This window comes from Harpia harpyja, chromosome 6 (assembly GCF_026419915.1).
Source record: "Harpia harpyja isolate bHarHar1 chromosome 6, bHarHar1 primary haplotype, whole genome shotgun sequence".
Lineage (NCBI taxonomy): Eukaryota > Metazoa > Chordata > Aves > Accipitriformes > Accipitridae > Harpia > Harpia harpyja.
The window spans coordinates 69,749,156-69,769,081 of record NC_068945.1 but is presented as its reverse complement, the minus strand read 5'-3'; the positions used below and the strand labels follow the sequence as shown (position 1 = coordinate 69,769,081).

Below are 19,926 nucleotides of genomic sequence, written 5' to 3'. Positions count from 1 at the left end.
TCTCGCCATAGAATAATGGAGTCGTTTAGGCAGGGTCTGCTTGACGTGTTGCAGGTGGATGCTGAGAGCCAATGGGTTTGGATCCCATGTATCCAAATCATAGAATCATCATCTAGGTTGGAAAAGACCTTTAAGCTCATTGAGTCCAACCATTAACCCAGCACTGCCAAGTCCACCACAAACCCGCGTCCCTAAGTGCCACATCTGCACGTCTTTTAAATACCCACAGGGATGGTGACTCAATCACTTCCCTGGGCAGCCTGTTCCAACGCTTGACCACCCTGTCAGTGAAGAGATTTTTCCTAATATCCAATCTAAACCTCCCCTGGCACAACTGGAGGCCATTTCCTCTCATCCTATCACTTGTTACTTGGGAGAAGAGACCGACCCCCACCTCGCTACAACCTCCTGTCAGGTAGCTGTAGGGAACGATAAAGTCCCCCCCGCAGCCTCCTTTTTTCCAGGCTAAACAACCCCAGTTCCCTCAGCCGCTCCTCACAGGACTTGCACTCTAGACCCTTCACCAGCTTCGTTGCTCCTCTCTGGACACGCTCCAGCCCCTCAGTCTTGTGCCAGAGACAAACACTCTTTCTTGTTGTGAGGGTCCCTGCTGTGCTGCCAGGCATGCCCCAAGCGAGCACATCGTGACCACATTGATCCAAAAATAACTTGGAGGAGTGCAAGGATCCTATGCCGGTAAGTTGACAGCAAGTTTTATAAATACATTTCAATTTGGGCTTAAAATGCTGCATGGCATTTTAATTACTTACATTTAAAATCAGTGCTTTGTAGCAAGATGTGATCCTATTGGAAGGGAATGTCTCGTACAACCAAAATCCCGTTTTACTAGATCACCCTGAAGCAGCATCATGTTGCTATTTGATTTCATACTGCATCAGCGTACCATGACGCATCAGATTGTCGATATATTACAGCCAAATAGCAGCGTGGCTGAGGTCAAGCCTTAATCGCGTTGGATGCGATTCATTCGATGAGATGCTCACGTCCACATCTGTGCTGGCTGTCTAGACTCCCCTTATAGTCACTGGAAAGAAATAGGCACTTCCAGGGCATGATTCATCTCATCCTAAAGTAAATGCCTAAATTAGGTCAGATGAATTGTACCCTAAGAGTATGTTTCTCTCCAGTCTCTGAAGGGAGCTGAGCTGCGCCATCCGTGGCAGATGTTCACACCAGATATTTACAGTACGCTGAGATAATTCCCACCCTCTGTGTCACGGTAAACAATTTTAAAAGCTGCTTCAGCCAGCTGACATTTAAAAACTCGTCCCAACTATTAAGTCATGAACTGAAAAAACTTACGCGAAAGTTCCTTGAAAAGCGAACACTTCATCTTTCTTTTTTTATCTCTGTAGTTGCTGATATCAGAAGATCTCAAGAAAATAATCACATGCGTAAGGCTACATCCCTATTTCAAATGCAGATCCATACTGGCGATCAATTGTGTATAGTATAGCTGGTCCGGTATCAGAAGATTCTGAACAGACTTTAAAATCAGGAGATGTAATTTTGTTTTTAATAAAAGATGGTTTGGGGGAGGTAGTTTTCATGTTTTTTAAACTTTAATATTTGTGTTTCCAAGCTTTTCTTTACACCCAGGAGGACTAGAAACTTCCTTTTTTTCTTTACAAGGAATCATAGAATATCTCAAGTTGGAAGGGACCCATAAGGATCACTGAGTCCATAGTCTTATAAAACATGATTTAAGGGCTCGAAGGAAAACCGGGAGCAGCCCAATTTCACCAGCCAGTCTTCGACCAGGTCCTGCCCTCAACGACCGCATGGCCCTCTGGAGTAAAGGCTAAGGAGGGGGCTACCTCCAGCACCAGGACCTGCCTCCCTTCCCGAGGGGGTAGCTCATCCCAGGCACAGAATGATCTGGACATCGAGGGATCCTGCGTGCGGATCTACAGGCCACGGTGTGACCTAGGTAGATGGCTTGGAGAACAACAGAACAAGGAAGGTGTCGCTGACCAGCTCATGAAACCAGGGGTCCAGGGGTGGACACTCTTACCCAAGCCGAACGCTGTCAGACTGGTGACTCAGTTCAGTTTCTGGCCCAGATTTCTGACTACGTTTAGAACAATGTCAATCCAGCAAAGACCACAACCAGGAGGACTGAGTAGTAATTTGAGGCCCTTCTTCCTGAGTTATCGGGAGGTTAGCAGTGTGTCCTTCACTTTCTGCCCAGAAAGTTTTACTTGATTAAAATACCTCCACACTTATGGCCTCCTAAATCTAACTCAGCACTAAATCTTGACCGAGGTGATTAGGCCTGCAAGCTTAAAATCTCCAAGAGGGACAGGAGCAGAAGTCAGTCGGCCTTCCTCACAGCAGAGGCGGGTGATTCACCTCTTCCTCAGCAGCCTGGTCCAGTGGTCCAATCATCCTTATGAAATCAAATGCCGTGTCTCAATTCCCGTTTGATCCATCCAGCTTTTTATGTTGCGGCCATCATTTCTTATTGTGACTTCTCATTCTGATATTCTCCACTGCTGTTAAGATAATTTTATTACCTTATGTTTTCTTGCAGAAGTGCTCATATGCAGAATCTTAATCATCTCTCCTCCTTCCTTCTGATGAGCTGAAGAAACCCTGAACCCTAAGTACTTCATAAAAGACCTTTTCTCTAACTGTCAGACCATTTTCATAGTTTCTTTTTTTAGTTCTTCCAGTTTTTCAGTCTTTTAAAAACGTTGACACATTGCAGCTGGATACTCTGGTCGCTCCCCAGTATTTTGCACGAGGTAAAATCCTCTCACAATCCTTATTTTCCTATTTCAAGGTTCCCAATCCCTTGATCCCACTGGTTTGGTTTTGCCAACACTGTAGCTGTTTAGCTGCTTTGTCCGCTGAGACAGGGCTAACAAAAGATATTTCCTTTCTCCACAGGTCTTGTCTTGCTCAAAACCTTGGCTAAGAATGGGTACAACCACAAATCGTCTATAAAATCAGATCTTTGCAGTCCCCATTTTGTAAATAAAGTGTTCTGGCTTTTGAAAGTGCCGAATACTTATTAATTATACCTTCAAACTCTTCCAAAAGCACAGAATTAGGAGAACACATTACTTATTAACTAGCTTTCCAGCTGTAGCCTTGTTTACCTCTTTGTCACATGCCCCAGACAGCAGAGAAGTTCAGGGGAGGATGACCTTGGTATTTGGACAAAGAGGAGGGAATTTTATGAGTCTGTTGGCGTATCGATCATCCCACCCACAGCTGCAGCCACTGCCAAGTCAAGGGCACTGTTTAGGTGCTGGTTTTAGCTTAAAACCTTTGTGAGTCCCTTGAGAAACACCCTTGGAAGAAGAGCTGTGGTGGTCTGGAGAACCACCAATGCCATGAAGGAGCTGGAGCGCTGGAGGACTGGAGGACTCTGTCCTCAAGCCATCTGCCTCATTCAGGGAGGCGAAGTCAGGTGGAAGGAATCTTGCTGGCCAGGACTGCTTGGTTTTGCCACAGAACTGGATGTTTTTCCTAGGAAATGCACTGTTGTTCAAACCCAGATTAACTGGCGAAGTCCATGGCTTGTGTAATGCAGGCAAACAGACAGGTCTCTCCTAGCTGTGCCTATGCAAGGTGGCCTGCTTCCACATGAACTGCAAATAGGGCAACAGCAAATATTAAATGAAGGATTGAGAATATCTGAAGGGAATTCCTAACTCCAGCTTTGCCCTGGGAGGCCAGCTTCATTGTAGGGCGGTCGGATACTGAGCCACTATCCACGCCATTATGAGTCCCTCTGGGAAAGCTGCTACGGAAGCACAGTGAGACTCAAATGCTCGCTGGAAGCACAGCCTGCTTTCCCACCCTCTCTTCAGGTCATTTCCCAAAAGTGGTAACAGCACCAGAAAAAAAAAACCCCAAACCCAAAGTGTAAACACATGAACCCTAATCCTAGATCCTGCACTGGGCCACCTGCAGAAGGCCAAAAGGAGGGCAGTGACAACAACTGGAGGTCTCAGGACTGCGGTCTGGGAGGAGAGCACAGAAAACCTGTGCTTGATCAGGGTGAAAAAAAGAAAATATGGGTGGTTTTTTCAGCAGTCTCCTGCTGGGAGTGGGGCAGCAGCCTTCCTTTGCACATCCAGGCCATGGATGAGGTTGTGGATGCACAAGGTCCAGCACGCAGATCTACAGCGGGGTGATTCAGACAGGAGGGATGGAAGAACCAGGTCAGACAAACCTCTCCCAGGAGCATCGTTAGTGGTGATAACTGCTCCAAGGGAGGACCATGAGATGGGCTGAGGTCCCTCAGTAGAAAAACAGGTCCCACGGGTGAAATATGGGAAGCCCTTTGACATTGGGCTGCATCCCCAGCAGTATGCTGAAGGGTGGGGAACATGGAGCTGCGTGTGGGAACACGGAGAAAAGGGAGACGCAGCATCTCCAGCATAAGGAATGATGTGGGAGGTCGGAGGAGCTCCAGAACAGGCAGCAAGAGCATGACGCCATTTTTTATGGGCAAGACAACCAGCCGTGACCTGACCGTCAGGAGGCCGCTCTGAAGATGTATCACTGAGTGTCCTGATGGGAAAGACTGACTTACGCCCTGCCTCAGTTTACCTCTGACCATGGGAAGCAGGTGTCAAGAAACCAAAACACTGCGCCTTTCTGAACTTACTCCAACAGCTCATTCCTGATTTATTTCAATGCTTCTGTGCCTTGTTCTGACCCTAGGCTGTGGCCTCGTTGGTACCCAAACGGAGGTACAACCTGGTGGGTTCCCACACAACCTCGTTCCTACAGCCACTCTCCTGAGCAGAGCCACACGGCAGGTCTGACCTCCTTCCCATGACGCCTGTCTGACAAAACCTAAATCCAGAGCCAGGCCCTTGGCTCCTCCTGTGAAACCACGTGGATATAACCGCGCACTGACCAGCCCCGTCATCGGGCTGGCACGGCACGTTCATGAACCATAAGGCAGTGGCTCTTAACCTCGCTGGGTGGCTATAAATACCCTCGTGCTCCACAAGCGGTGCCAGGAGGCGTCAAAAGGGAAAAGCACAAACCTCCCCTGCAAAATCCGAGTGGAACAAACCAAAACTGACTCGGCATCTGCAAATCCCCGCAGTGTTTGAAAGTGCGGGGTGGAGGGAGGAGCAGAAATCCCGACACCTGGAGCGAAGGACTTGTGAAGAGCAACCCGTTGTGTGCAGGATTTAATATAGCGATGAGCAACGCGTCCTGGGGTCAGCGGCCGGGGGCAGAGGAATGCCCCCAGCTAATCCTCCCACCCTGCAGCCATCTATTTAGGGAAGCGATGGCCGCGCGGAGCCGAAGGAGGCCCTGCGCTCAGCGTCCTGGCATTCCTCCACATCCCAGCTGGCTGCTCTCCCAGCCCTGCACCCACTCCTCCCCGGCTGCTCCAGGGCAGCCATCAGCAAAACCCCCACGGATCACGGTGGAAAGGGCTGGGCAGAGCTGTGCCCCCATCCAGCAGGCACAACACCTGCCTTGAGGTCCACGAGGCTGGCTAAGAAAATCGGTTGCGAGCCAGGAGAAGCATCTTGCCGCTCCTCCGCCCTCCCGTGCCGTGTGCTGAGTCGTCTTCGTGGGCTCAGCCACAGCGCTCGGAGCGGAGAGATGAGCCGGAGGGAAGGCATTTGGGCCGGTGATCTAAGGGAACAGCAATGCGAGGGAGCTGCCAGCCCGGGCTGCTGGTGAGCGTAAGCCCCGTGAGCATTGCCGCCGCCAGCCAACGCGGACGGGGAGAAATGTCCTTGTCCGAGCACGGTGCTGTAACCCAGCACTGCTGCTAGTGCCAAGGGGCACTGGCAGCCTGGCGTGGGGGGCACGTGGAAGGCAGCTGAGAATGGGACGGCTGCATTGAGACCCCATCCTGGGCACACACATGCTCCCATGGGGAGGCGGATGTGTGCCGGAGGGGCACAGCCCCCTTGGAGCAGCTCGGGCTGCCCACCTCTGCTGGTGTCTGGGGCTGCCTGCCGCTGCAGTGGAGGGAGGGCACAGACTGGGTGCATTAAACGCACATAGTTTGGACTGGGTTTTGTTTGCTTGTTTTTTAAGGAAGAAAAGAGTTTTCTGCTCTTGATGAGCAGAGCAGCACCAAGGAGACATGCACGGCCAGTAGCCCTGAGCTCCTATTCACCTTTAGGCCCTGAAACTCCAAAAAAATCAGTGACTTTCTGCACCTTGGTCTCTTTGAACTGCTGCTGCCAGGACATGATCATGTCTAATTTGCAAGACAAACTCCAACCGGCTGTTACAGCGTCCACAGCACCTACACATCTTACAAATCCCCTGTCCCGCAGCGAGGCAGGGGGCTGCAGGAGGAAGATGGCAGCTCTGCGCCCATCACCCAGCTCCAGGGGTGCCTGCCGGGAGCCAGGGCTCCAGCAGGATGGCAGACACATCCTCTCCCGGCATGGGATGGAGGGTCCCTGCCTGGGGTGAGATGCTGTTCTGATGCTGTTCGAGCATGATGCAAGCTGCTTCTTCTCACTCCTGGGTGTTGAATTTTCCCAACTCTGTCTCCTGGATCTCTGCTACTTCAGAGAGCTTTAGCCAAAAAAAGAAAAATGAAATGGGGAATTCTTGTTCCCAGAGCAGATTGATTTAATTAAAGCCATTTAAATCATTAAAGTGAATCTTGAGCTAAATCAACAAAGCAAGAAACCTCAAATTAATTCCATCCTCTTAATCATGGTTTGTGTTTGTTCATTTTAATCGTTCCCTTGCAGGAAGGTCTGTTATCAGGGAACAGTCGCCAGGACATGCCTGTGCCCCGATGCAAGAGCCTTGTGTGGATCAAAATACCCCGAGGACAACCATGTGTCCCCCAGGTGTCCCGTGGGGGCTCTCGGACCCCCTGTGTGGCCATCCAGGCACAGTCCTGGCACCGGTGACGTTGCTGCAGGACATCCTGGACCCAGTCCACGAGGCCAGGTCCTGCTCATGTCTGTGTGGCTCTTCTAACCTCTGGCTCTGGTGCTCTTAGCTGAGGAGCAAGGGCAAAGTTGGTCTGGTCTCCCTCTCCTGGAAAACCGGCACATTTCCTGCTGCCCGGAAGGTTTCGGCTCATCTCCGGCTTTCAATCACATGCTACCCTTGGTCATCTGACCCTGGAGAGCTCTTCTTTGCCTTGGTGGCTTCCAGCTTGTCCCTTTGCACCGCCAAAGGGGAACATCCTGTTACCACTGCAACTCCATGAACTCAGCAGCACCCAAATAGCCCAGCGAGTCAAGGGTAGCGAGCGCACGCTGACGGGCACGGCCACCGCGGGGGACCCCTTGCAACGCCTCGTTGCAGAGCTCATTCATTAAATCACAGCTAGCCGGCTCAATCCTTTGGATGATCTTACAGGCTGGGAAGTTAAAAACAAGCTGCTCTCTGCCCATAAAAAGCAAAGGGCTTTCAGTGTGGAATCATCAAGGCCTGAGGGATCTCGCAGTGCATGCAAGCAGTGGGAAATGTTCCCAGGAGGATATGCCCTTGGAGAGGGGAGCTGGCACCTGGGGCACAGGCGTGAGCCCCAAAACATGGCTTAGTCCCAGCCCTGATCCCCTCAAAGGTTTTGCAAAACACACTTGAAGCTTCACTGCCTGCGATTCTGCTCCTCTGGCCTCCTGGTCGCTACAGGAATCTGTTCTTACTACCCGAAACGTGTACCAGACTTATTTTTTAGGAACATGGAAGGGGTGGCATTCACATATTTTTCAGACAGTCCCCAAATTCCTGGCTATCCCACACCACTGGCTACAGAGGGCTGCTCCAGTCAAAGCAAGGGTGCCCGGGAGCTGCTCGGTTCTCCGGAGAAAAGTTGTCGCCTCCTGGCAGGGGCTGAGGAAATCAGGCTCCTAACACCAAACTGCCTCTGAAATTGGCAGCAGAGCCCACTGGAGGAGCCCGGCTGGCCCACTGCAAGAGGCTGCACAGGGAAGTCCTTCCCAGCAGAAAGCCAAGTCTTCCAGGCAGGAATAGGAACACCATCTCGCTAGGGACACAGTCCAAGATACAAAATTGTCATTTAATGGGTTGGTTAAGGAGGTGTTTGCAAAAATAGAACATACAAACCCAATCCCATTGGCACCGTGTACCTACCACCCGCACAGAAACACGCGGCTACACTGTTCTCCTCACCTTCTCGGTGCCTGCCTCCCCATGCTGCAGACAGTCCCTCTCTTCCTCAATTTGCATTGCTCTTTGCAGAAATAAGCATTTTCTTCCTCCCCTTCTTCCTTCGCCTCCCAAGGCCCAGCCTCAGCTGCTGCCAACATCGCCGAGATCCGTCCTTCTGTCTGGCTGTAGGTTGATCTCCACTAATCTGACAGCCCGCAGCACCACGGCGAGCTGCGAGCAGACGGCGGCCAGGACGTCGATGAGGGGGTCCGTCAGGTCCCGGATGCTGCAGAGGACCTTCAACAGGAACAGCAGCAGAGGTTGCAGGAGGCTGTTGAATGTCGCCGCCAAGAAGGGCTTCAAAATATGATCGCTGATAGCTGTCAGCAAACCGACCACCAGCACCTGGAGGGGAAGGCAAATTTGGGTTAAAATGCTTGGTTTTGATGAATATTCAGCAGCGCATGCCATCCTGAGTTGTGGTGGGGACCCTGTAAAGAGCAAGTTACTCAGAAGGAACTCCCCACTTCTCGTAGAGATGCCGAAAACGTGGCCGAGATGCAAAAATTTCACTATGGGAGGAGAAGTCCGAGATAGCGAAGAACCCAAAGTTTCTCCTCCCAATACTGAAGTGTTTTGACATGGAAATACTCAGAGGAAGGGAAGCAGAAGTTTATGCTCAGGGTTGTCAGCATGTCTCATCACCTCCTACAATTATGTCTCCTTTTGCCTTGTCCCCTTCCAGTGACCCCAGACCAGGCATATCGGTGGCAGAAAGGTTCCTGGTGGTGTATTTGGGATGTAATCACAGTTTTTGGAGAGCTGATCTTCTGGGTTAAGTATCTAACACTCCCATTTCTCATGCCGCCCAACCTCCACCATCGAATGTCCAGTGTTTCTGACCTTGGGGCTTTCTTTTCTGCTGGAGAACAAGCCCAGCCTCCCCACAAACACGTTCACCACTGAGATGGGACTGAGCTGTAACAGCCCAGAGCTCTTCAAGGCAAACAAGCATCAAAAAAAGTAATCAACAGACATTTAAAAAAAAAAATCAGATGGAAAATTCTCCATTAGAGGTTGGAGATCCTGACTGCTCGTACTGCATCTCCTCTCAGTGGCAGGGAAACCGGCGCGGCTCACCTGGACCACAGTCTCACCGAGGAAGTGAACCAGCTCAATCAGGAAGGCGGCGAGCCTGTTGACCAGGAGCCGTGGGACAGCGAAGGATTCCCTCAGCTTTTGCTGAACCGTCCGCTCAGAGCTGCCACGGAGAAAACGAGATGTCAGAACTGGAGAGTAAACCCGCGGAGCAATTCGACCCCCAGCACCTCGCCGCCTCTTCCCAGAGACGGCATTACGGAGCTCTTGGATGTCACGAGTGCTGGAGCATCTCCCACGCGAGTTGGGTATAAACTGGCCCGGAGGCGCCGTCCCTGGCGCTGCAGGACCTGGCCAACAGCAGGAGGCCGAGCTGGGCTCCGGCCATGGAAGAAAACCCCTGGAAACACGATGGCCTTGTGTTTATCCCCCTTCCCAGACAGCCTGGGAGTGGGACGGCTGGCTAGGCTAGCCCGGCATGGCTCCGGCACCCCAGCCGGCTCCTCGGCGCCACGTCCCGCTAGCAGCAGAGCTGGCTCCACAGGAGGAGGCCACCAAATTAAGGATGAGAAAGAGCTGGAGGTCAGGCTGCCCTACCCAAGGGGGTGTCTTACCCCCCCCACCCAAATTAACTAATGAGCAAATAAGTAGGTGATTTGAGGCAGCTGCAGGCAGAGACTTGGAGGTGGGAGTGCGGGTTCGCTGCCTGCTGTGTTTTCGGGCAGGCTCTCCCTGTACCTGTGGCCAAAACCCGGCTGAAGGAGCTCAAAAATACATCATGCCGGTATCCAGAGCTGGCGGCTGGCCGGGGGCCCGGGAAGCGATGACTCCGAGATGCTGACAGCCCAGCTCAGGGAAATCCCATCCAACATCAGCCCTACGCCCCAGGGAGCCGCTTCGGCCTCGGCAGGGCTGAGTGCTCCCTCTCACGGCGGCGGCGGAGACCGAGGCAATCCCGGGGAGTTTTAACCAGAAATAGAAAAATAAAGAGGCAGAGAGCGTTGGGAGAGGGAAGTTGGTGCCAGGTTGGAAGTGAAACACAGCATCCCACCTGGAGAGCCAACGTACCCGGGGCTGCAGGCGAGAGCGGTTTCATTTCTCGGTGGAAGAAGCGAATGGGAAAGTCCCCTCCTCTGCGACTTCATGCGTGATAACCCCAAAAAGCTGATTTTTTTCCCCCCCTTTGTCCTAATGAGGGCACGTGGCAGAGAGCAGAGCTGGGGACGGGGACAAGGGTGAGGGTCCATCGCCGGTGGAGAGGCCCGGGGACTCGTGTGAACAGCAAATCCAAGGCTGGTGGAGACAGTTGCTGTTAATGACGGAAAAATTAAAGTAAAAAAATAAAAATGAACCCTCTGAGCGAGCTGAAGCCGTGGCGCTTCCCGAAACACAGAGGATGCAAAAGGAGGCGGCAGCGGAGGGGAAATGCGCGACCGTCCTGCTTCCTTCCCGTTTCCCTGAAATCTCTGCCGAAAAGCTTGATGCCGGCTCATCGGCGGGGCCGTTGTCTCCCACCCACGGGCCTCCCGCTCCGGCCGCTCCTCCGGCGAGGACAGAAAACTCCCAAGCAAGGCTGGAGCGGATGCAGAAATGGGATCCTTGAGGAAATATCCATTCAGCATCCCATAAATTGGCATTTTTTAGTGCCTTTTTCCGGCTTTTTGTGCCTAGCTGTGGTTTGCACGCCGGGTACGGTTGAGGAAGGGAATTTGGATGGATGCTCCGAGGCTCACATCTCCTCTTCCCCCAAGCCCTGTGGCAGAACAGGACCGCCATTCCCAGCCCAAATCGACCGTTCCCGGCTCATAGGCCAGGATCCAGCCCTGCCCTGCGACCGGGATTCATCTGTCCCGCAGCCGCCTCTTGGGAGAGGCCAGGAACCCGGGACGAGAACGGATGAAAAAACCCACAGCGGGGAAAAAACATCCGTACGGCACGGCGGATGGCGGGGAAAGAGGGGAAAGGTTCCCCCGAGCACCCAGAACGTCTGGAAGGGACTCGGCGGTGACGCGGGTGCGGAGCGGGAATAGCCCTGGGGAAGCACCGGGAGATACCCACGGGATTTTGGAATCCTCCGTGGAGCGGACGGGAGCCACGGGGTTAGGCCGGGCTTTGGCAGACGAGGGGGGGCTTAGAACCACGGCCGAAACTCTGGGTGAGGAGCAGCAGCGCGGGGGGGGTAGGGCTAGCTTAAAATTAAAACAAAAACCCCCACCAAAAACCCCCTAAATTTGCAAGTTAAATAAAGCCATTCTACCCCAAATCCGAAGCCTGCCCGGGCAGCGCTGGGAGTTTCGCCCCGCCCCTTCGCCCCGCCCCATTGTTACCGCCCCCGCGTTGCCGGGCAACGGCCCCGGGGAGGGGAGGTGGGCGGGGGGAGCGGCGCTAGGGGCGTGGCCTCCCTTAAAGGGGCGGTGAGCGGGTGGGCCACGCCCACAGATGAGTGACAGCGAGCGCGGCCAATCACAGCCAGGTTGGGGAGGCCGGGGGCGGAGGGGGGGTATGGGAGGGGATGCCCCGCCCGCTGCGGGGATCCCCGCGCGTCACGTGGAGTGAGCGATGGGCGCGGGGTATGCAAATGTATGTAAAGCGTATGTTAATGAGGTGCCTGCCGGGAGGGGACACCCGGGGGCGGGGGGAACACGGGACCCCGGAGAGGGACACGGGGTGGGAGGACACGGGGTGGGGGGGCGGACACGGGGGGGGAGGAGGGACACAGAGGGGGGACACGCGGGGACACGGGCCCCGCCCCGGGGGCGTGGGCGTGGCCGGTCCCATCCCAGGGCCCCGCCCCGCCGTGCGGAAGCGCTGGGCGGCGGCCCCGGCTCCGGAGCGCAGGTGAGTCCCGGAGCCGGGTCCCGGGGGGGGGTCCCGGGGGGGGTCGGTCCCGGGGGGGGGTCCCGGGGGGGGCGGGAGTCAGCGGGTGCCGTGGGCACCGCGGGGATGCCCAGGAAAAGTCCTGGGGGGCACTTGGGGACCGTGACCCCCACCCCGCGGGGACCCCCCCGTCCCTATAGGGACCCCCCCGTCCCCACAGGGACCCCCCCAGACCCCACAGGGACCCCCCAAGCCCCGCGGGGACGCCCCCATCCCCATAGGGACCCCCCCCCGTCCCCGCAGGGACCCCAGGGACCCCCCCGCAGGGACCGCCACCCTGCTGTCCCCGCGGGGCGCAGGACCCCCCTCCCCGTGCCCGCTGGGGTCTGGGGGTGCCCCGCTGGGTGCGGCCCCTTCCACCCCCCCCCATGTCGTCCCCCCCTCCCCCATGTCCCCCCCCCGGCAGCTCGGGGCCACTTTTGTTTCCCCGAAGCTGCCGCAGCTTCTGCTTTCGGGGTGCAGGGTGACGCCCCCGCACCCACGGGGGGGGGGGGACACGGCGTTTAGGGGGGGACACCCCCCCCCCACACCCCCCCAGGACGGGCAGGGACCCCAGCTCCGACCCAGCCCTGCACCCCTTACCCCCACCCACCCACCCCGGGGTCCTGGGGGGGGGTGGTGGTGGCACGGTGGGGGGACACACACACACGACACGGTTCCCGTTTTGGGGCACAGCTGCACACACGTGTCACGAGCCGGCCGGGCCTCAGCCCCTCACCCACATGTGTCATGAGCCGGCCAGGCCTCAGCCCCTCACACACACACACACACACGTGTCACGAGCTGGCCGAGCCTCAGCCTCACCTCTGGCTGGCGGGTACCCCGGTGCCCCCCAGCCTTTCTGTTCTCCCCCCCCCCCCCCCCCAGATCCCACCATGAACCCCCCGCCCCGCCGGGTGCGGCTGAAGCCCTGGCTGGTGGCCCAGGTGAGCAGCCGGCGCTACCCGGGGCTGCAGTGGCTGGACCCCGAGCGGCGACGCTTCGCCATCCCCTGGCACCACGCCACCCGCCACCCCCCCCGGCCCCCAGGACCACGACACCATCTTCAAGGTGACAAGGGGGGGGGGGGGGGAGACACGGGGCGGGGGGCGATGGGGTGACAAGGGGGACGTGGGATGGGGGCAATGGGGGGGACCAGGGTGAGAAGGGGGACACAGGATGGGGGTGAAGCGGTGACACAGGGGGACATGGGATGGGGGGTGATGGGGATGACGGGGTGACAAGGGGGTCATGGGATGGGAGTGATGGGGGGGACATAGGATGGGGGTGATGGGGGTGACAAGGGGACAGGGGTGATGGGGATGATGGGGTGACAAGGGGGACATGGGATGGGAGTGATGGGGGGGACATGGGATGGGGGGTGATGGGGTGAGAAGGGGGACACAGGTTGGGGATGATGGGGTGACAAGGGGGACCCGGGATGGGGGCGATGGGGTGACAAGGGACAGGGGTGATGGGGATGACGGGGTGACAAGGGGGTCATGGGATGGGGATGATGGGGGGGACATGGGATGGGGGCGATGGGGTGACAAGGGAGACACAGGGGTGACTGGGGATGATGGGTGACAAGGGGGACATGGGATGGGGGTGATGGGGTGAGAAGGGGGACACAGGTTGGGGATGATGGGGTGACAGAGGGGATGGGACGGGGGTGATGGGGTGACACAGGGGACATGGGATGGGGGCAATGAGGTGACAAGGGGGACCCGGGATGGGGGGTGACGGGGATGACGGGGTGCCAAGGGGGATGGGATGCGGGCGATGGCGGTGACGAGGTGCCAAGGGGGACACGGGATGGGGACGACGGGGTGCCAAGGGGGCACAGCCTGGGGATAACGGTGGGACAGGGTGACAAGGGGGACCCAGACCAGGGTGCTGGGGGTGCTGAGCACCCCCGGCCACCCCACCCCCCCCCCAGGCGTGGGCACAGGAGACGGGGAAGTTCACGGAGGGAGTGGACGAGCCGGACCCGGCCAAGTGGAAGGCCAACCTGCGCTGCGCCCTCAACAAGAGCCGCGAGTTCCGGCTGCTCTTCGACGGCACCAAGGCCACCCCGCTCCAGCCCTACAAGGTCTACGAGCTCTGCGAGGGCCCGGCCGACGGTGTAGGTACGGCGGGGGGGGCACCCATGGGTGGGTGGGGGGGGTGTCAGGGTGCTGGAGGGGTGGGGAGGGATGGGGACTGGGGGTGGGTGGCTTTGGGGAGGGGTTTGGGTACCCCATGAGGTCCCAGCACCCCATCGGGTCCCAGCACCCCGTGAGGTTCCAGCAGCCCACAAGAAACCAGCGCCCCGCGATGCCACAGCCCCCCACAAGTCCCGCTACACCCCCCAAAGCCTCAGCCCCCCCCCCCCCAGCCCCAGCCCCCCAGCCCAGCCCATCTCTCCCTTGCAGATGGGGTGGCTGAGGATGACTATGGCTGCGGCGTGGAGGAGGACGTCAGCCAGGTACCTGGGGGGGGGGGGGGGGTGTGTGTCAGGGTGGGGGGACCCCCAAGCCGGGGACACCTCGGGGGGGGTCCCTGCACCCCGACCCCATAACCGCCCCGCTCTCCTCCCCGCAGCTGCAGAAGATGACGTCTCTGAGCATCAATGGTGAGTGGGGGGGGTGTCAGGTGGGTGGGGGGGAGGTATAGGGTGCAGTTTTGGGGGGCGGCTGGGGGGCCGTGGCCACCCTCTGACCCCACGCTGTGCCCCCAGACACGCGGCACGGGGGGGATCTGCTGCCCCCCTACCCCTGGCCCAAGGAGGAGCCCCCCTTCGGCAGCGGCTGCCCTCTGGGGCCCTTCGCGCCGCCCCCCCCGACGCTGCTCCCCGGGGAGGTGGGGGGCACCCACGGGACCCCCGAGCTGCCCCCCGCCGCCCTCGCCGAGACGGGGCCCCCCCTGGGTACCCTGGGGCCCCCAGCCGCCTGCCCGCTGGCACCCATGGAGCACGTCATCCCCAACCTGCTCATCAGCCCCCACATGCTGCCGCGTAAGGACCCGGGGGGGGGCTGTCTGTGGGGTGGGGATGGGGTGCCATGGGTGGGGGGATGGCTGGGGGGGGGAGGGTTGGTGTGGGGTGCTCATGGGGTGGCTGGGCATGGGTGCGGGGTGGCTGTTGGGTGGCCAGATGGTGGTGGCCATGGATGTGGGGTGGCCATGGGGTGGCCGGATGGTGGTGGCCATGGGTGCGGGGTGGCCAGATGGTGGTGGCCATGGGTGCGGGGTGGCCGTGGGGTGGCCGGATGGTGGTGGCCATGGATGCGGGGTGGCTGTTGAGTGGCCATATGGTGGTGGCCATGGATGCGGGGTGGCCGTGGGGTGGCCGGATGGTGGTGGCCATGGGTGCGGGGTGGCTGGATGGGGTGCCCGTGGCGTGGTCCCCGGCAGGCAGCTCACATCCGCGTCCGTTTGGCAGTGACCGACCTGGAGATCAAGTTCCAGTACCGGGGCCGTCAGGTCTGCGTCCTCACCATCAGCAACCCCCACGGCTGCCGCCTCTTCCACAGCAGCCTGGAGCCCACGCAGGAGCAGGTGGAACTCTTCGGGCCGCTGACGCTGGAGCAGGTCCGCTTCCCCGCCACCGACGCCATCCCCAACGAGAAGCAACGTTTCTACACCCACCAGCTCCTGGACGTGCTGGACCGCGGGCTCATCCTGGAGCTGCAGGGCCAGGACATCTACGCCATCCGCCTCTGCCAGTGCAAGGTCTTCTGGACGGGGCCCTGCGCCACCCACCGCGCCGGCCCCAACCCCATCGAGAGGGAGAAGAAGACCAAGCTCTTCAGCCTGGAGGGGTTTCTCAACGGTGAGAGGAGAACGGGGTTGTCTCCTGTGCCCTTTGAGGACACGGGGTGGGACGGAGGGACCAAGCTGGGATGGGGGGACGCCAGCTGGTACATGGGGACCTCATGGCGTGGAGGGACCAAGCTGGGATGGGGAGACATGGTGGCATGGGGGGACACCACCCAGCACAAGGGGACCAGCTGGGATGGTGGTGGGACAGGCTGGCGCGAGGCCCCATCCTGCCCCTCACCGCGGCGTCCGGCCCCGCAGGCCTCATCCTGTTCCAGAAGGGCCAGACCACCACCCCACCCCCCTTCGAGATCTTCTTCTGCTTCGGTGAGGAGTGGCCGGACCAGAAGCCCAAGGAGAAAAAGCTCATCACGGTGCAGGTGAGGGGACAAAGGCTCCCAGGGACGGGGACACCCCGGGGCTGTCCCCCAGGTCAGGACGCTGCCCGGAGGACACGGGTGGGCGTCCCCGCGCCGTGCCGTGCCGGCTGATGCGGTGAGGGACTCTTGCAGGTGGTGCCGGTGGCGGCGCGGCTGCTGCTGGAGATGTTCTCGGGAGAGCTGTCCTGGTCGGCCGACAGCATCCCCCTGCAGATCTCCCACCCCGACCTCAAGGACAAGATGGTGGAACAGTTCAAGGAGCTTCACCAGCTCTGGCAGAACCAGCAACGGCTGCCACCGGCGCAACCAGAGCCCGGCCCCGCCGCCGGACCCTGGGTGCTGCCGCCCGGCTCCCTGCCCCAGTGACGAGGGGACGCGGGGCTGGGGTGGGGGGGACGCAGGGGCCACCCACCGCAGCGCCCGGTGGGGTGGCGTTTCCCACGCTGTCACCCCGTGGCTGGCCAGCTGCGTCCACCCAGCGCCATCCCCGTCCCTCCGGAGCTGCCGGTGACAAGCATCCACTGGGTCCCAGGATCACGTCCTGGCCACGATCACCCGTCCCAGGAGGAGAAGCTGGACCCCCCCCGCCTCTCCCTGGGGCCACCCAGGATGCAAAATGGCAGTTTTGGGGCGAAACGGCAAGAAAATGGGGCCACGCTGGACCGCCAGCGCCGGTGGGGGTGGCTGCACTCCCTGCAGCTCAGGGCACCCCAAGCCAGGCACGGCCCTGAGAGAAGAACCAGGCCGGGACTTGGGTTTTTAATTTATTTTTTTTTCAGTTTTTTGTTGTTTTTATTGTTCTCGAGATGGCTACACACCCCCAGAGGGAACAGCATGCGCTCTAGCCGTGCCCGCGGGCCCCGCGCCGGCCCTCTCCCAGCCCCGTCCCTGCACTCGCTCGAGCCGTCTCCTCCCCGCGCGATCCGACCCTAAAATAAACCAAATAAAAGCAATAAAAAAACAAAACAAAACAAAAAACCCCCAACCAAAAAAAACCAACCCAAAAAAACAAACTAAAAAAGAAGAAAAAAAAAATAATAGAATATATATATTTAAACAGTCTGTCCCGCCTGCATCTTCTCCAGGAGGTCACCACCAGGCAGGACACAGCGGGCTCGGGGAGGGCAGAGCCTGCAGCCACTGCCTTTTCCTAAATCTATTTTAAACCCCTATCTTTCCTGAAATAATTTCTATTGTTTGTTTGTTTGTTTCGGGTTTGGTTTTTTTTTTTCCTCCACAGAAAGTGTTCTACTTCGCACGCTGGTGTGGGTAAATCCGTTTTCCTCCGGTGTCTGGTGGCAGTTTGTTGGTGTGTTGGTTTTTTTTGTGGGTTTTTTTTTTGTTTTGGTTTTTTTTTGTGATTTTTTTTCCCCCCGTTGGTTTGTTTTCTTGTTTCGGTAGCCGATGTTCGGGAAGCGAATCCGCCGGGAAAGCGGGATCCTCGAGCTGTCCTCCCGCGCGCACGCGCAGGCCCCGGCTCTCCTGGCTGGCGGGACGCGCTGGAGTGAGTGAAAGCCCTCGGCCACGATGAACTTTGCTGATTGTGGGACACATTCTTGGTTTTCTTCGTTTCCTGTCTTCTAATTAAAAGACATTCCTGGGAGGGGGAGAGAGGGCTCAGTCCTTCTTCCCACCTGCTTCTCCCGTGGAGTCGCAACCCCACGGCCCGTGGTGCCACCACCGTCACCGTGGGGCAGGGTCACGGTCCCTGCGGCCGCTCGTGGTCCCATCGCCGGCTCTTACCTGGGAGACGGGCGCCGTGCCGGAGCAGGAGCTATCGGAACAGGCGGGTGAAGTCCCTCAGAGCCCAGCAGACTTGTTTACATTCCTCAGCGCTGCAAAACAAGGGGTGACACGGGGAGGGGGGTGACATTAGGGGGACGTTTGGGAAGAGGGGAAGGCGTCCTCCGCCCGGCACAGCCCTGCTGGCACGCGATGGCGGTGGGGACCGGGAGCCAGGAGGATGGTGGCTTGGCTCCGAGATGTTGGCAGAGATGTAGGGGCAACCGTTGGGACAAAACGGGCTCGGCAGCCCCCGGACCAGCTGAGGGGACCTGCGTGCCGCTGCGGTGGTGGCTGGATGAAAGGAGCCAGCTGCCCCTGGGGACGAGCCCAGCAGGAGACTCGGGTTCCAGGATTTTTTCCAGGGCCGGGCAGAGGGCGAGGGAGCGTTTGGGTGTTGAGCGGCTGATGCCCGCAAACCGGCCGGTGACCCCGCTCATGGAGGGGAGGACAGTGGGCACCGGCTGGCCGGAGCAGGCTGCAGCTTGCGGGGCTGATCCTGCTCTCGCCCTGGGGCAGGACCCGGCCGTCGGAGCAGCTCGGCCGGGAGCCGGTGACTCACAGGACCGAGGAGACGGAGGGAGGGCGGACGGCAGGATGGCTTGCGAAAGGAGGGATGCCGGCTGCGCAGGGCTCGGGCAAGAGCAGAAAAACCTGTTCAGTGATGGAAAAGGCAACACGTGCCCTCCAAAGCAAGGCTTTCCACAGCCCGTGTTGTACTGGGAACACCCCGGATGAGACATCCGAGCAGATTCGTGGGCAGGGGCCAGCGGTGACGTCCCACCAGCACGCTCGGCTCTTGCGGAGATGCTTTGGGGCTGCTGGAGGACAACCCGTGGCAAGCAGCAGGTAGGACTGAGCCTTGTAGGACACCAGGGCGCACAGCCCGCAGCCCAGAGATGAGCTCACAAGGGAGACGGAGCTGCGGCCGCGTGCCGCCCATTGCCGTCCTGGCTCCCGGCGTCGCAGCCTGCCCCGCTCCGGCACGCTCACCTCGTGACCTGCTTGTGGAAGTCCGTCAGCTGTTTGTGTGTGACCTGGATGGCTCCTCCCGTCGTTTCCTTTGGTAAACCCTTCAGCGAGTTCTCCAGCCAGCGACAAAACGTCTGGAGGAAGCAAGAGAAGGGAGAAGCTCAGGATATGGAGCCAAACCCAGCTTCCCCACGTTCTGGCTTAGGGGAGGCTTTGGGATTTGGCCCCACGTGAGCCCACGTGCATGCCAGGACGGCTCAGCACCCCCCCCCCCCCCCGTGCCCTTTTGGGGTACATCCCGTCCCTCTCACCGGCCGGTCGATCTGCATGATCTCCCAGAGCACCTCGGCGACGTCGGGCAGGGTGTACGGCGGCAGGCAGAAGCAGCACGTGTGCAGCAGTTGGTTGACGAGCTGCTGGCCCAGTTGGTTCATCACCTGGCTGATGAGCTCCTTCCGTACTTCGAAGTCCTCCTCGTGCTGCGGGAGGAAGAAGAGGGGGGCGGTGAGCAGTGCCCTGGGGACACAGACAAGCTGCTCCTCGCTCTGGGAGCGACTCCCAGAACGTCTCCGCCGACAGCGGTGGAGTAACTGTGGTGGCTTGGCTACGGCAGCGGGACAGGGCTCTCAGGGGACCGCAGTGACAAACGCCGATGAGGATGGCACCCCCAACTCCGCGGAGGAAGACCCCTGCCCCGAGGAACGACCCCACGGGTCACTCACGTCGTTGGCCACCCCGGTGTGGATGAGATCACGCAGGAACTTCATGACGCTGCAGTTGGCGTCCCGGTGATCCAGGGTGGTGGCGGCGATGGCCCACTGCAGGATGGGGATCATCACCTGGCTGCGTAGCAAGGTGACGGGGCTGCGCTGGATAAACCTGGCCGGGCAGAGGACAGACGGACGTTATCGGCGCTTGCCTGGCTTCCCGGCACCCT

The 19,926-nt window shown here is 58.8% G+C and overlaps 3 protein-coding genes across 7 annotated transcripts in view; 1 reads left to right on the top strand and 2 right to left on the bottom strand.

Annotated features, from left to right (window-relative positions):
- Positions 1-6,571: 6,571 nt before the first annotated feature.
- On the bottom strand, positions 6,572-11,529 carry LOC128142660 (uncharacterized). 4 transcript variants are annotated; one of them, XR_008235467.1, is made up of 4 exons: positions 10,270-10,776; positions 9,244-9,364; positions 8,125-8,508; positions 6,572-7,147 (listed from the first exon to the last, which is right to left on the bottom strand). XR_008235467.1 is itself a non-coding variant. In XM_052788885.1 (4 exons), exons 1-4 carry the CDS (start codon positions 11,520-11,522, stop codon positions 8,245-8,247), a joined length of 690 nt encoding a protein of 229 aa, XP_052644845.1. In that variant the 5' UTR covers positions 11,523-11,529; the 3' UTR covers positions 7,993-8,244. The 4 variants fall into 4 exon arrangements, 3 of the variants coding, with proteins under 3 accessions (XP_052644845.1, XP_052644846.1, XP_052644844.1); XM_052788885.1 differs by lacking the exon at positions 6,572-7,147 and adding an exon at positions 11,459-11,529 and having other exon boundaries at positions 7,993-8,508; positions 10,270-10,510; XM_052788886.1 differs by lacking the exon at positions 6,572-7,147 and adding an exon at positions 11,260-11,449 and having other exon boundaries at positions 7,993-8,508; positions 10,270-10,510.
- A 405-nt stretch (positions 11,530-11,934) lies between these two features.
- On the top strand, positions 11,935-17,213 carry IRF5 (interferon regulatory factor 5). The gene is given in 10 exon segments (XM_052788877.1): positions 11,935-12,039; positions 12,946-13,096; positions 13,098-13,128; positions 13,997-14,186; positions 14,472-14,524; positions 14,641-14,671; positions 14,777-15,052; positions 15,479-15,868; positions 16,117-16,235; positions 16,368-17,213. Coding segments are annotated over 9 exon segments (1,467 nt in total). The 5' UTR covers positions 11,935-12,039; positions 12,946-12,953; the 3' UTR covers positions 16,602-17,213.
- The window catches only part of TNPO3 (transportin 3), a 43,280-nt gene continuing 40,340 nt past the window's right edge, over positions 16,987-19,926 (bottom strand). For both annotated transcript variants that reach the window (XM_052788870.1, XM_052788871.1), the window contains exons 19-23: positions 19,712-19,868; positions 19,301-19,468; positions 19,011-19,123; positions 17,979-18,070; positions 16,987-17,832 (exon numbers count right to left, since the gene is read on the bottom strand). In XM_052788870.1, coding sequence (XP_052644830.1) covers positions 18,010-18,070; positions 19,011-19,123; positions 19,301-19,468; positions 19,712-19,868 — 499 coding nt within the window. In that variant the 3' untranslated portion in view covers positions 16,987-17,832; positions 17,979-18,009. The remainder of the gene's footprint in view (positions 17,833-17,978; positions 18,071-19,010; positions 19,124-19,300; positions 19,469-19,711; positions 19,869-19,926) is intronic.

Excerpts from the sequence above, each read along its gene's own strand:
- LOC128142660 (XM_052788884.1), bottom strand. The coding sequence starts at position 10,694 with ATGAGCCGGCATCAAGCTTTTCGGCAGAGATTTCAGGGAAACGGGAAG. Across the intron at positions 9,365-10,269 it reads GCTCTCGCCTGCAGCCCCGG|CTCTGAGCGGACGGTTCAGC; the intron begins GTACGTTGGCTC and ends TCTCCGTGGCAG. Across the intron at positions 8,509-9,243 it reads TCGGTGAGACTGTGGTCCAG|GTGCTGGTGGTCGGTTTGCT; the intron begins GTGAGCCGCGCC and ends CTTCCCCTCCAG.